General features: G+C 42.4%; 1 protein-coding gene across 3 annotated transcripts in view; it reads left to right on the top strand.

The window, feature by feature from the left end:
- atad5a (ATPase family AAA domain containing 5a) overlaps positions 1-15083 on the top strand; it is a 65549-nt gene that overhangs the window by 18968 nt on the left and 31498 nt on the right. For all 3 annotated transcript variants that reach the window (XM_078225818.1, XM_078225816.1, XM_078225817.1), the window contains exons 9-15: positions 4025-4182; positions 6295-6445; positions 8108-8533; positions 9687-9783; positions 11256-11341; positions 12931-13070; positions 14777-14942. In XM_078225818.1, coding sequence (XP_078081944.1) covers positions 4025-4182; positions 6295-6445; positions 8108-8533; positions 9687-9783; positions 11256-11341; positions 12931-13070; positions 14777-14942 — 1224 coding nt within the window. The remainder of the gene's footprint in view (positions 1-4024; positions 4183-6294; positions 6446-8107; positions 8534-9686; positions 9784-11255; positions 11342-12930; positions 13071-14776; positions 14943-15083) is intronic.

The following is a 15083-nucleotide window of genomic DNA, read 5'->3' as shown; positions in this document are numbered from 1 at the left end:
TGCATTTTATACTTTTGATTCTGACTTTGTTTTAAAGATACAGTTTCTTTCTGAGTCTGAAAAATTCCAAACGTGGGAAGGGACGGGAAAAGAGCAACTTGCCCACAAGAGCTCCACACACTGCATACCGCACTTAGTATCAACCAACCTCCTCCCTTGTACCGAAATCTTCATCCTCCCGACAAAGATTAATTAAGGACCCCCACGCACCCCGGACATTCTCTCTTCCACCTTCTTCCGTCGGGAAAAAGATACAAAAGTCTGAGGTCACATACTAACCGACTCAAGAACAGCTTCTTCCCTGCTGCTATCAGACTTTTGAATGGACTTACCTTGCATTAAGTTGATCTTTCTCTACACCCTAGCTATGACTGTAACACTACATTCTGCACTCTCTCGTTTCCTTCTCTATGAACGGTATGCTTTGTCTGTAGCGCGCAAGAAACAATACTTTTCACTGTATGTTAATACATGTGACAATAATAAATCAAATCAAAATCAGAAAATCCTCCGAGCAAAAGTCATTTGACAAGCTTAAGATTCTCAATCTTGCATTTTAAGTTTATACTTTGTGTCGCGTCCCTTGCTGCCTCTTAAATGATCCCCGGAACTGTTTGTTCTTTCAACTTTGACCTCTGGTGTTTGTCTCCCTCCCTTCATCATATCATTGGTTGACTATGCCTTTAGTTACCTCTGCTCACAGTCTGCATTAAAAACAGATGTCTGATTGTTGGGTCATCGACCTGAAAGATTACCTCTGTTTGTTTCTACAGATGCTGCCTCACCTGCTGAGTATTCCAAGCATTTTCTGTTTTTATTACAGATTTCCAGCATCCCCAACACTTTTTGCTTCTGCCCACGGACTGGAATTTCCTCTCCTTTTAAATCCCACCATTTTGACCAAGTTCTTAGATACTGATCAAGTATAATTTTAAAGACCATTCTTGTCTCATTACACCTCCGTGAAGCCCCTTGGGACACTTCTTCACTTCCTGTTGCTTGATCAATACATATTGCAGCATAGCATAAGTCAGATGTAACAATTGCCTTTCCTTGTGATCTGGATCAGATGACCATGTCTTCACACATGTAACTCACCAGTTCCTCTTGAAGATGGGTTGAGTTGACAGTAGTAGAGGTGAGGTTTGGCCAAAATTCCCTGAGCTTCTTTATTCCAGGTAAGGTAAAACGTACCAGGAGTAGAATTGTGATCTATCCCTCAGGTTAATGGGCATAGCTTGTATTTGCTTAAGAAAGCAGAATAGAGTAGCAGATGCTATTATAGATTTTTGCTAGCCAATGCTAACAAATTATATGGAGCCAAGGTAAGTGGGTGGACTTAAAGTGCAAATCAACTATAAGTCAAAAGAATCGTAAGAACAAGGAGCAGGAGTAGGCAATTTAGCCCCTCAAGCCTGCTCCACTATTTAATACGATCATGGCTGATCTCATCTCTGCCTCAACTCCACTTATTTGCCTGTTCACCATAACCCTTCAAAACCTTACTAATTAAAAATCTGTCCATCTCTTCCTTAAATTTATTCAAAATCCCAGCGTTCACCACACTCTGGGGTAGTGAATTCCACAGACTCACAACCCTTTGAGAGAAATAAATTCTCCTCATCTCTGTTTTAAATATACCGCTCCGTATCCTAAAACTATGACCTCGTGTTCTAGATTGCCCTACAAGAGGAAACCTCCTGTCCACATCTACTTTGTCAATCCCCCCTCATCATCTTGTTATGAGAATCATTCTAAGCCTAAACCGCCCAATCCCCTGGCAGTGGAACAGGCTGGCGGGGCAATTGTGAAATAAAAATAAGGTGGTGAAAAAGTACCTCTGGCAGCATCTGTGGAGAGAGAGAAACAAAGTTAATGTTTCGAGTCCCATATGATTCTTCTTCGGATCTTTGTGTGATGAAGAAGGCTTTTAACTGGCTCACCGGCTTTAAGTTATTTAGCTAAATGCTTCTGATTTGCATCTCGGCATGAGGCTGTTCTGAGAATCCAGCCCTCTTAAAGCAAGCTTCAACTTGGTGAAGATTTTTTTTTAAGTGGGTTCCTATAAATCCCCTGGTCCGGATGGGATTTATCCAAGGATTCTCTGGGAGGCAAGAGAAGTGATTGCAGAGCCTCTGGCTCTGATCTTCAGGTCGTCGTTGGCCTCTGGTATAGTACCAGAAGATTGGAGGTTAGCGAATGTTGTCCCATTGTTTAAGAAGGGGAACAGAGACTTCCCCGGGAATTATAGACCGGTGAGTCTCACTTCTGTTGTCGGCAAGATGTTGGAAAAAATTATAAGGGATAGGATTTATAGTTATTTGGAGAGTAATGAATTGATAGGTGATAGTCAGCATGGTTTTGTGGCAGGTAGGTCGTGCCTTACTAACCTTATTGAGTTTTTTGAGAAAGTGACCAAGGAGGTGGATGGGGGCAAGGCAGTGGACGTGGTATATATGGATTTTAGTAAGGCGTTTGATAAGGTTCACCATGGTAGGCTTCTGCAGAAAATGCAGATGTATGGGATTGGGGGTGATCTAGGAAATTGGATCAGGAATTGGCTAGCGGATAGGAAACAGAGGGTGGTGGTTGATAGTAAATATTCATCATGGAGTGCGGTTACAAGTGGTGTACCTCAGGGATCTGTTTTGGGGCCACTGCTGTTTGTAATATTTATTAATGATCTGGATGAGGGTATAGTTGGGTGGATTAGCAAATTTGCTGATGACACCAAAGTCGGTGGTGTGGTAGACAGTGAGGAAGGGTGTCGTAGTTTGCAGGAAGACTTAGACAGGTTGCAAAGTTGGGCCGAGAGGTGGCGGATGGAGTTTAATGCGGAGAAGTGTGAGGTAATTCACTTTGGTAGGAATAACAGATGTGTTGAGTATAGGGCTAACGGGAGGACTTTGATTAGTGTGGAGGAGCAGAGGGATCTAGGTGTATGTGTGCATAGATCCCTGAAAGTTGGGAATCAAGTAGATAAGGTTGTTAAGAAGGCATATGGTGTCTTGGCGTTTATTGGTAGGGGGATTGAATTTAGGAGTTGTAGCGTTATGTTGCAACTGTACACAACTCTGGTGCGGCCGCACTTGGAGTACTGTGTGCAGTTCTGGTCCCCACATTACAGGAAGGATGTGGAGGCTTTGGAGAGGGTGCAGAGGAGGTTTACCAGGATGTTGCCTGGTATGGAGGGGAGATCCTATGAGGAGAGGCTGAGGGATTTGGGATTGTTTTCGCTGGAAAGGCGGCGGCTAAGAGGGGATCTTATTGAAACATATAAGATGATTAGAGGTTTAGATAGGGTGGATAGTGATAGCCTTTTTCCTCTGATGGAGAAATCCAGCACGAGGGGGCATGGCTTTAAATTGAGGGGGGGTTGTTATAGAACCGATGTCAGGGGTAGGTTCTTTACCCAGAGGGTGGTGAGGGATTGGAATGCCCTGCCAGCATCAGTTGTAAATGCGCCTAGTTTGGGGGCGTTTAAGAGATCCGTAGATAGGTTCATGGACGAAAAGAAATTGGTTTAGGTTGGAGGGTCACAGTTTTTTTTTTTAACTGGTCGGTGCAACATCGTGGGCCGAAGGGCCTGTTCTGCGCTGTAATGTTCTATGTTCTATGGCAAAGTGGTCAAAATATTCAGAAATCTGAGCATCCTTCGACTTGCCACAAGCAGCACCACAGGAAAGGTCCTAGTAACGCTCAAGACCTGATCTGCTTCCACATCACTTCTGCGTGCACTGTAAACTGCCCACTTGGGCAAATGAACAAAGATAGACTTGTGTTGAGGGTTTTGTGTTGTGCGCTGGCGTGAGTCAGTGTTCAGTTGGTTGATGTGGAGATAGGAGGACTGGATAAGTGGAAAGTTAACTATAACATGTTCATAGTATAATCTACCTTGAGTGCTTTTTGTCATTCTGCTAACACTTGCCCTGTAACGTGATCCTTTAGCACATCACATCAGTATTTCATAAATCAATCCTGGCCAATTGTTGAAAATGAATATGGTTTTGTTTTTGTTGTCCAGCTTCATTGTTCTGGAACCTAGCATGGCCCAACTCTGCTATTCTAAACCAACTCCAGGATGTGAGTAAAGGAGTAGATGGAATTCTGGATGTCTCCCTTGCCCTTGGAGATTTCTCTGATGTGAAATACATAACCACCACTGTTGCACCTAGGACTGGGGTTAGTGTGTGTTTTGATATCTTTCTCATTTTAATTTGTTGTCTTGATATTTTGTCCATGGCCTGTGCTTGTCAAGGAGTGAAAAGGCTAAGAAGATGATGTTTAATTACTGCAGTGTTCAATTGTAGTTGTGCTTGGAGTGTCTCTCACATTAATGTGGGGGCCAAGTTCTTCCCTGCAGGGATGGAGGAAGATTGGAGAACGAGTTGGCAGACTACATTGGTTCAGAACAACAGGAGCAGAGACCTGGATGCAGGATACCTGTCTATCTGTCTGCTATGGCTCAGTGATAACACTCCTCTCTATCTGCACCTTTTGATGGATGTGAAAGATCCCACAGTGCTATTCAAAGGAGAGCAGGGGAGTTTCCCTAATGCCCTGGGAAATGCTTAACCCCTCAGCAATGACACCAATATCTAATGATCTGGTTGTTTATCTCATTGCTGTTTGTTGGAGTTTACTGTGCACAAACTGGTTGCTGTGGTTCCTACTTTGGGTGTATGAGGCTCTGAGGACTTGAAGGTGCTCTGAGAATGCAAGTCTTTTCCTTCCTTTTCAGAAAAGGTGGAAGTTAAAAAGAAATTTCACAAACTCGGCCGCTTCCGTGTTACCAAATCGGCTGTCGTGTTTTTGCCATTGCAACAGTGAGAATGCCGTGGAGCCTTTGGGATATTTTAGAGGTTGTAAAAGGCATTGTATAAATGCTATTTCTTCCTATTTGGGGACCATTCTGTTTGGGATTTCAGGACCAAAGTGAATTTGGAAAAATAAATCTAAATTTGATTCTGACGGGTTGTACTGAGCATTGTGTAATTAATAATAAAAGCAGCAAGTGCTGGAAATACTCAGCAGGTCTGACAGCATCTGTGCAGAGAGAAAAACAGTCAATCTTTTGTGTTGCATATAACTCCTCTTCATTTAGAACCATAGAACCATAGAAAATTACAGCTCAGAAACAGGCCTTTTGGCCCTTCTTGTCTGTGCCGAACCATTTTATGCCTAGTCCCACTGACCTGCACTTGGACCATATCCCTCCACACCCCTCTCATCCATGAACCCGTCCAAGTTTTTCTTAAATGTTAAAAGTGACCCTGCATTTACCACTTTATCTGGCAGCTCATTCCACACTCCCACCACTCTCTGCGTGAAGAAGCCCCCCCTAATATTCCCTTTAAACTTTTCTCCTTTCACCCTTAACCCATGCCCTCTGGTTTTTTTCTCCCCTAGCCTCAGCGGAAAAAGCCTGCTTGCATTCACTCTATCTATACCCATCAAAATCTTATACACCTCTATCAAATCTCCCCTCATTCTTCTACGCTCCAGGGAATAAAGTCCCAACCTATTCAATCATACATACTGTGCAGATGAGGCCCTTCGGCCCATTCAATCATACATACTGTGCAGATGAGGCCCTTCGGCCCATTGAGTCTGCACTGATTGCTGACAGAATTACTGTCAACTGTTTCTGCTTCTGCAGTGTTTTTTAAAAATATGTTATCAATATTTGTGTTTGAGTTTTCTGAATTGCTGTTGCATCCAACCAAAGCTACTTCCTAATGGCTCTGTAAGCTCTAACTCCCTGGCAGCTTAACATTGCAACTTGGTCACATTGTACAGTTTGCTGTTGTGAACCCCACTTCAGTGTTGTCACCCAGTTTATTTGCACCATGAGAAGGCTAATACATAAACCAGTACAGTAAGTCTCATTTCTGATAATCAGCTACTTGTTGCATCTACCACCAGAGATTCGCCTTCATGATATATAACTCAGGATACTCTCTCCAGATGTAACCCAAATTTGGAGGAATGAAATGTGTCCTGCTGCTACTGCTGGAGTTTATTCGCAGCTCTGGACACAGAATTAAAACTTCTCATCTGTTATTACACTTTGCTGAACCATGTTAACATAGAACTTTACAGTGTTGCTGCTTGGAAATGTCACATATCTACGACTAATCTTCAATAAAATCCAAATGACAGCATGGACTTTGTTGCTGGAGCTACTTATTAGGAAGACAATATACATGGGATTTGTGGGGAATGGCCCCTTTGAAAATTTGTCTTTTGTTGTGTGAGAAATGTGTGTTTAAAGTTTGCAATTTTATGCTGCAGTTATCTAACTGGAGGACAGAATTCTCACAGGACATCCAGAAATGCTTACTTGAAGAGATCAGGTCATCCAATCAAGAGTTTCCTGTACGGAAACTTTTCAAACCATTGCTTCAGAAACGAAATGAATATCTTGCAGAGACTCTCAAAGCAGGTCAGTGATGTTAGTTCCAATAATTGTATCCGGTTGAAGAATGAGTCTGAAGCTTGACTTTTACTTTAAGCAGCTTTATTCTTGAGACGGCTCAGCCGAGTGACGGACTTTCTCCGTACCTTCCACACGTCACTGTTACAGCCCTGTCCATTTATACTGTTTTGATTAAGCCAAATGAGAAAAGCAGACAAATTAACAAACCATCAAATTAAAGTGGCGGCCCCTGTGTCCATGTGAGCAATGGTTTCACCTGTCTTTAACAATGTAATTGCTATAAAATATAATTGTTAATACATTGCCAAGTGATACCGGAACTTTTGATGATGATTGTCCGCACTTATGTTTAAATTTCCAAGGAGAATGGCATAGAGTGTTTTGCAATTTTAATGCTTGATATTCTTGGGTTCAGAGACACCAGCGACTCTGTTAAATGAATCCTGTGTACTCTAGGGTGTGGAATTTGCCTTTACCTACCCAACATTTAATCAACCAACAGCAAGATTTGGATTGAACAAGAGATTTTTTTAAACATGGGATGTGGGTGTCGTTGGCACGGTCAGCATTTGTTGTCCAACCCTAATTACCCTTGAGCTGAGTGATTTATTGGGCCATCTCAGAGGGCAGTTGAGAGTCAACCACATTACAATGGATCAGGAGTCACATGTAGGCCAGACCAGGTAAGGATGGCAGATTTCCTTCCCTAAAGGACATCCGTGAGTCGGAGGGTTTTTGTGTGATCATTGATAGTCCCTTGGTCGCCATTACTGAGATTCACTTTATAATTTCAGATTTTATTCATCGAATTTAAGTTCTACCAGCTGCTGTGGTGGGATTTGAATCCCAAGCTCTCAGAGCATTAGCCTGAATCTCTGGATTGCTAGTTCAGTGACATTACCACTACACAACCATCTCCTCTACGTGCTTAGTACTAAGTTCTGCTTTACAGGGCCATTCTACAACCTGTCGAATGATACAGTAAGAAGTCTCACAACACCGGGTTAAAGTCCAACAGGTTTATTTGGAATCATGAGCTTTCGGAGCGCTGCTCCTTCATCAGGTGAGTCACAGAGGAGCGCTCCAAAGCTTGTGATTCCAAAGAACCCTGTTGGACTTTAACCCGGTGTTGTGAGACTTCTTACTGTGCCCACCCCAGTCCAACACCGTCATCTCCACATCATGTCAAATGATATATCTTGTCTGCAGCATTCAGACGGAATATACACTCTTGGGCTGCAAGTCAGCAGATTATCATAGAACAGTTAAATGCACAACATTTAGAGTAATCCATATGTTTACATTGATTTGCAAATTGTTAGCCTGCTCATTGCAGCAGAATAACAAAGGTGTTTATCTAGGCTAACGGAAACACCAGGAATATTCAGCAGTGAGCAAAAGTTTTCACCTGTTCCCTCATCAATGACCTTGCCGGTGATCGGTGACCTCTTAATTATTACACAAGGTATTTTAGTAGGTTTGATTTCAACAGGTGAATTACAGAAGTTTTGCTGTCCATCCATTCTGTGTACTTTGTCACAGCACCATAGCTCAGTCACCTGCTTTTATATTTGTGAGGAGTTCTAGGTTCCTGGCTTTCTGTGGGATGCATGGCATATTTATACTCGTTTGCAAACTTAGTGTGTGTGCTTTCCTTTTGACCTGTAGGAACCTTGAATAAATTGGACAGTTCTGTAATAGAGCTTGATACTGAACCCCAACAAGCATTGCCTCTGTGTAGCAGTCCACAGCGGTCTTCGGGCAAAAGAAAGAGAAAGGAGGAAAGACAGGAGCGAAAACAAAAAAGGAGAATACTTGATAGTGATGAGGACTCAGTTATTTTAATTGATGGGCAAGAATATACTCCAGAGGTGTCTGCACAGCCCACGCAATCTACCAAGAGAAACAGCAGAGAAGCCCAAAAACAGAATTGTGCGGTTCCTTCTAGAAACCGCCTTCGTCGTTCAGTTAAGAAAAAGCAACAGGAGTTGGAATGTAAAACTGAACCAGTGGCACTGCAGAATGTGCCTGCGCCGTCACAGGTTTCTGAATTGACTGATCACACAAAGGAGGAGCAAGCTGCTGTTTCTGACGGTAATTTAATTTTCATCACTAAGTAACCTTTGATTTTAGTCAAATCAATTGTTCGCCGTGCGCATTGCAACAGCAGTGAAGCTCTTCAGCCCCTTGTGCTTTGATAACTGTTAACGAAAAAATATATATTAAAACCTGTTGGCAACTAGGCTCAGGAGGATTAATTGCCTTAATGAAAATCTTTAAAACTGAATTCAGATAAGAGTGAGCTTGAACAAGACCATAAGACATAGGAGCAGAACGAGGCCACTCAGCCCATCGAGTCTGCTCCGCCATTCAATCATGGCTGACATTTTTCTCAGGATAAAGGCAAATTACTGCGGCTGCTGGAATCTGAAGCCAAAAGAGAAAAGTTACAAGATATGCATTTAATGTTTGCATGATGATGCACTGAGTAGTGATTCAAGGTAAACCTGCAATATTGTCCCAGTCAGTAATTTTCTTGAGTAAAGAATCTTGGATACATGTGCTTCAGCACCAAGTGTACATTTACGCAATGAACAGGCTATGGGTATTGTACTGTTTTGTGGGGAAGGGGTGAGTCTTTACGGTAAACCCACAGAAGAGAGCTTGTACCAAGGCTTTTATCATTCCCGTTTTTCAACTGGTTGCTGCAAGATATAAGAAAGTGAGCGGTTGACTTGGCTTTCTAGTTTTCTGTCCTTTCAGCAAGTCTTCCAACTGGAGTCCAGCTGTAATCACGAGCTCACTGTGTACGAGAGAAGTGGACTCGGGGCATGTTACATAATAGCAACAACTTGCATTTGTGTGGTGCCTTTAACAAAGTAAAATGCACAAACCACTTCACGGGAACGTAACGGCCAATAATTGAGACAGAGCCAAAGTTTAGATCATTAGGATGGGTGACCAAACACTTTGTCAAAGATGTAGGATTTAAGGAGCAATTGAAAGAAGAGTGAAAGGCAGAGAGGTTTGGGGAGGAACTTCCAGAGCTCGGGGCCTAAATGGCTGAAGGCTCAGTTGCCAGTCGTGGAGATGCTGACTAATCTTTCTGTTCTGTTATTGTGCTGTTAATATCTCTGTGCATTTCTAATCGCAGCACTACTTTTCCCCATTTATTAAAAAGTTTCCCCTTTATCTGGTATTTGTTTCCCCTTTTATATGAAAATCTAATTGAACTTTCCTTTTTTAGACATCGTCAAGGAAGATCTGCTTTGGACAGAGAAATACCAGCCACAGCACTCCAGTCAACTTGTGGGAAATATCAGTGCTATCCGGAAATTACGCAGGTAATATCCTTGCAAGTAATGAGTATTTATTTAGTGATCTAAAATTGGCTTCCCTCATTTACTCTAAAATAGGAGATCGAAGGACCTCCTCAGAAAACCTCCTCTAAAACACTAACTAGAGTAGGTCTTCAGATTGGTGCGATTCAGAAAGTTTAGTGGAATGCTGATAGTAGGGTAAAAATGCTTTAAGTATCCGATAATATTGGTTTGATTGAACTGCTTGATGGCATGGGAGTGCTAGATTTAATATAGAGGACTGACAATTAGTGCTGATCCCACCAAGTGGTGGGATCTATTCTGTGCAGCAGCAGCACTGACCTGACCAAATAAACTTCAAAAACTTTTTCTGAAAATCCTATATAGTTAAACGGTAATCGGCAGTTATGAGAATGTATGTTTGTATATAAAGCGGTATTTGTACACTTAAAATTCTTCTCTCTTCTCCCCCTTCCCACTCATACTGGTGTGCACATTGCCTTCACCTTAAGCTAATTAAGAAGTTGCCAAAACAATACTTCAAGGTCAAGACCCATACTCAACATTCACCCGCTGCAGGATATCTGTAGTTGTATATTGATTATATCCCCTGGGAATTCCCTTAAAGTTCCCCTTTCAATCTTGGAGAGTGCCAAAGTAAGGGGTATTGAATTCTGGTTCTGGCTTGACACACATTACTTCAAGTTGTGGTTTGATCAAACTGTCTTTTCCCCTTCCTGTTCTTTCACTTGGTATGGACTTACACTGGGGTTCAATATCCCAGAGGCTGACAACTATTGGGTACCATGAGCACAAGGCCATTATTAATTTGTGGATACGCATCAGCAAGTTGCCGAATGTGGGATACATCACAGCCGAATCCTATTAGATGTCCCTCTTCATCTCCTTTTGAGCAGATGTCATTTGCTAGCAACTGGGAGAGGGAACCCATTGTACTAATCCAGAAACACTAAGACTAATTACAGTGCCTATCGCACCTTCAATCATCGTAAGATATGAACATGATTTTAATAAAGGGAAATCCTGTTTGAGAAACGAATTAAAGTGTTTTTTTGAGGATAGAACTAGTAGGATAGGTAATAAGGAACCAGTCGATGTAGTATACCTGGATTTCCAAAAGGCATTTGATAAGGGCTCATGGAGTTTTCTTGTGTGTGTGCGCATGCGTGTGTTGTCTGTGAGTGTGGGACCTGGCCACCGCTGGTTGGGCGAAGGGAATGGGTGATGCTCAAGGGACTGACAGATCGATGATTGAGGTACACACAGACCGGAGATTAGATCGCGACCGTCTCCAGTCCTCGATACTCATAATCATATCCAGAGTCAGGTCATTAACAATTCTGAAGAGCCCTGTGAATTAGAGGATGGACAAATTAAATATGATATTCATAGGGACTGGGAGAGGCCTGAATAAAACATACAACAAGTTATCCCATGCACTTAATGCACATTTTTGTGTTTTGGAAATGGAGCAGTTGGTTAATGGAATGGAAGAAGAGAGCTGATCGGGAAGAAAAGAAAAAACAGAAGGAGAAAAAGAATGAAAAGGATAAGAAACTGGGTATGTGGCACTCCTAAAATCTGTTCTATGTAATGTTGTAGCTTGATTTCAGTGTGGTGTCAAAATATTTAGGTGTGAGTTCCCACTCTCTGCATCGGTAGAGCTAGGATGGTGCCTCACTGAGCAGAAACTGTTTACCCCGTGATGGGATATACTTGTACATTTTCGATGCTGTGATTGGGTGTAATGAAATACTGGTCTGACCAATTTTTATTCCTCAACCAACAACCCCACATCAGATTGGCTGTTCATTACCTCAATACTGTTTGTGGGAGTTTGCTATGTGCAAATTGGCTACCATGTATACCATGTTATAACAGTGACTTAAAGTACTTAACTGGCTATAAATCACTTGGTGCATCCTGAGATAATGAAAGCCATTTCATAAATGCAAGTTACTTTTGTGCTTTCACAACTTAGCACTGCTGCCTCACAGCGTCAGGGACCCAGGTTCAATTCCGGCCTCGGGTCACTGTCTGCCTGGAGTTTGCACGTTCTCCCCGTGTCTGTGTGGGTTTCCTCCGGGTGCTCCGGTTTCCTCCCACACTCCAAAGATGTGCGGGTTAGGTTGATTGGCCATGCTAAATTGACCCTTGTGTCAGGGGGATTAACAGGGTAAATATGTGGGGTTACAGGAATAGGGCCTGGGTGGGATTGTTGTTGGTGCAGACTCGATGGGCCGAATGGCCTGCTCCTGCACTGTAGGGATTCTATGATTCTACAAAAAAATATAGAAACCTTGAGTTCATTCTGAGTGGCGAGCTCCAGTGAGCTCACCGAGGAGGTTTGTATTAGTACTTGATCAACTTTTTTTATGCAGGTAAATTTAAGTTATTGTCGTGGAGGAGGCAGTCATGGTATAATCGCTGGACTAGTAATCCAGCGACCTAGGGTAATGCTCTGGGGATCCAGGTTCAAATCCCACCATGGACAGTGATGAAATTTGAATTCAATGAATTAAAAAAATCTGGAATTTAAAAAAAAATCTTATGACCATGAAACCATTGTCGTTAAAAACTCATCTGGTTCACTGATGTCCTTTTTAGGGAAGAAAATCCGTTGTCCTTACCTGGTCTGGCCTACATGCGACTCCAGATCCACATCACTGTGGTTGACTTTTAAATGACCTCATTCACTGTTTGTTAATACATGTGACAATAATAAATCAAATCAAATGGGCAATAAATGCTGGCCCAGCCAGCGATGCCCATTTCCCATGAACAAACTTTTTTAAGAAAGCTATTTTAGCGCTAGACTTGGACTTCACTGTGAAAAAAATCATTGCAAATTTTGGAGTTTTACTGAATCTCTTTTATGCTTCGTTACCCTGTCAAATTCAGTGGTAGTTTCTCAATGTCTGCTATTTTCAGCATTATAGATAAAAATGAAATATGCTAACACAAAAGGTTCTGTTAAATTAAAAAGGTTTTAGATTTTGTGTAAATCGAGCTGTAATTTCGCGAGTTTAACAGTTGCAACCAAAGTTGCAATTTTACTATTTCAGACACTGGTCATCTTGTGTTTTTTAAAGTATCCAGCATCTGTGCTTTTATCTTTAAGCTGTTTTCTTCTTGCCACTCTGTTCTCAGATGTGTGGGACAATAGTGACTTTAACCTGGAGAGTTCTGAGGATGAAGATTTTTTGTGCAATACCGTGCTAATTACTGGACCGTCTGGCGTTGGGAAAACTGCTGCAGTTTACGCTTGTGCTCAGGAGTTGGGTTTTAAGGTTCGTGTTCCTATTTTGGATACAATACAACCCTTTATATTTTTTTCCCCAACTCGCAGTTCTTTTCCCTATTACACCAGGATTTTCCCAGTCAGCTCCCTTCACTCCCTTCACTTCAGTAGCAGATCAGTGGAAATCCTAGATAGACACATAACAGTGCTTATAATAAAGTCACAGCGGACAAATGGGAGAATGCGCTCCCACCTTCCTGCAAGGGAATTGGCAGTGCTTTTTCCCGGGCTATAAGTACGTGCACTTCATTTTGAAAGCTAATTTGTCTTTGCCTTTTGAGATTCCGATAGGAAGGAAATGCCTTTCATTGTTTAGGTCTAATGTGTGTAGATGTTGTTTCCTGCTGATTTAAGATGTGTACAGTATCATTTGTTTTTCAAGATGCACAGCAGGAACTCACTAAGCTGCCTTAGGAAGCAACTTCCAAACCCACCACCGCTACCATCTGGCAGGACAGGAGCGGCAGAGATCTGCCACCATCTGGAGATTCCCCTCCGAGTCACTCACCATCCTGACTTGGAAATATATCGCTGCTCCTTCACTGTCACTGGGTCAAAATCCTGGAACTCCCTTCCTAACATCACTTACGTCACATGGACTGCAACAATTCAAGCAGGCCGCTCCTCATCACCTTCTCATGGGCAATTAGGGAGGGGCAATGAATGCTGGCCTAGCCAGAGACACCCACATCCCTTGAAATTATTATTTTTTAATTCTGTATTACCTTGAAATTCTGCACAGTAAACCAAAAAGTGATTGACCAATCATGGGTATGGCAGAAAGAAAAGCATCCAACGATAAAACTTATATTAATTCAACCAGTAAAACTTGAAATCTTATTTTTAATAGAATCGCAGTTACACTTCTTTCAGTGTTCTTGCTGCTACCCTGTCTTGCTGGTTAGTTAACTCTAGTTCCCGGTCCTTGGTATTGGTGTCAAAGGATAGCATTGAGGGTGAGTCAGAATATGCATGAGTCACTAGTGTGTCTTGTGCTATTTAATGTTATGAGGACACAGTACGTTGCATTCATCAAGTCAGTTATGTTGTAGGAACCTCAATCAGTTGGTATGAAAAGGAACAATAGCAAGTAAATAGCACCAACCACATGGGCGGCACAGTAGCACAGAGGTTAGCACTGCTGCCTCACAGCGCCAGGGACCCGAGTTCAATTCCCAGCTTGGGTCACTGTGTGTGGAGTTTGCATGGTCTCCCTGTGTCTGCGTGGGTTTCCTCTGGGTTCTCCGGTTTCCTCCCACAGTCCGAAAGACATTCTGGTTAGGTGCATTGACCCGAACAGGCACCGGAGTGTGGCGACTAGGGGATTTTCACAGTAACTTCATTGCAGTGTTAATGTAAGCCTAAATAAACTCTTTTGTTTCAACATGGTCAACTACTGTGGACATTGATTGAGAGCTGTCTACCTTCAGAGCGAGAATTGGCTTTTTGGAGCTGAGAATGCTCAGTGCTGAGGCAGGCCTGCCCATGGCCAGAGTCTCTTTCAGGAAATGCAAGTTTAAATCCATGCTCCCACTAATTTACATGAGTCTGAAGTGACTCAATCAGTTGGTATGAAAAGTGATGTTATTTAGTTGCACCGAACACTAAGATCACTTGGTGTTCTGTTGTAAGATGTTGGAATGAGCCTCAAGGTTGGGTGCCTATTGTCCCTTATGTGAGTGTTTATGTTTCTAGGTATTTGAAGTAAATGCTTCCTCACAGCGAAGTGGGAGACAGATCCTCTCTCAACTAAAAGAAGCCACTCAGTCTCACCAAGTTGATAAACAGGGAGCGAATGCCCTCAAGCCTGCCTTCTTCAACAGCAATAAGCTTCTGTCTTCTCAAACAGCCAAGTCTCCGAGTAAGTGCAAAATTCTAGTGGTCCTGCCAACAAATTCTCTATTTTGTACAATTTGTTTTAACTTTGCAAAGTGAGTTATGATGATCCGGAATGCATTGGGCTCCTTGTGCAGATTCAATAGTAACTCTTAAAAGGGAACTG

Source organism: Mustelus asterias, chromosome 12, assembly GCF_964213995.1.
Source record: "Mustelus asterias chromosome 12, sMusAst1.hap1.1, whole genome shotgun sequence".
NCBI lineage: Eukaryota > Metazoa > Chordata > Chondrichthyes > Carcharhiniformes > Triakidae > Mustelus > Mustelus asterias.
This window is presented reverse-complemented; position numbering and strand designations above follow the sequence as displayed.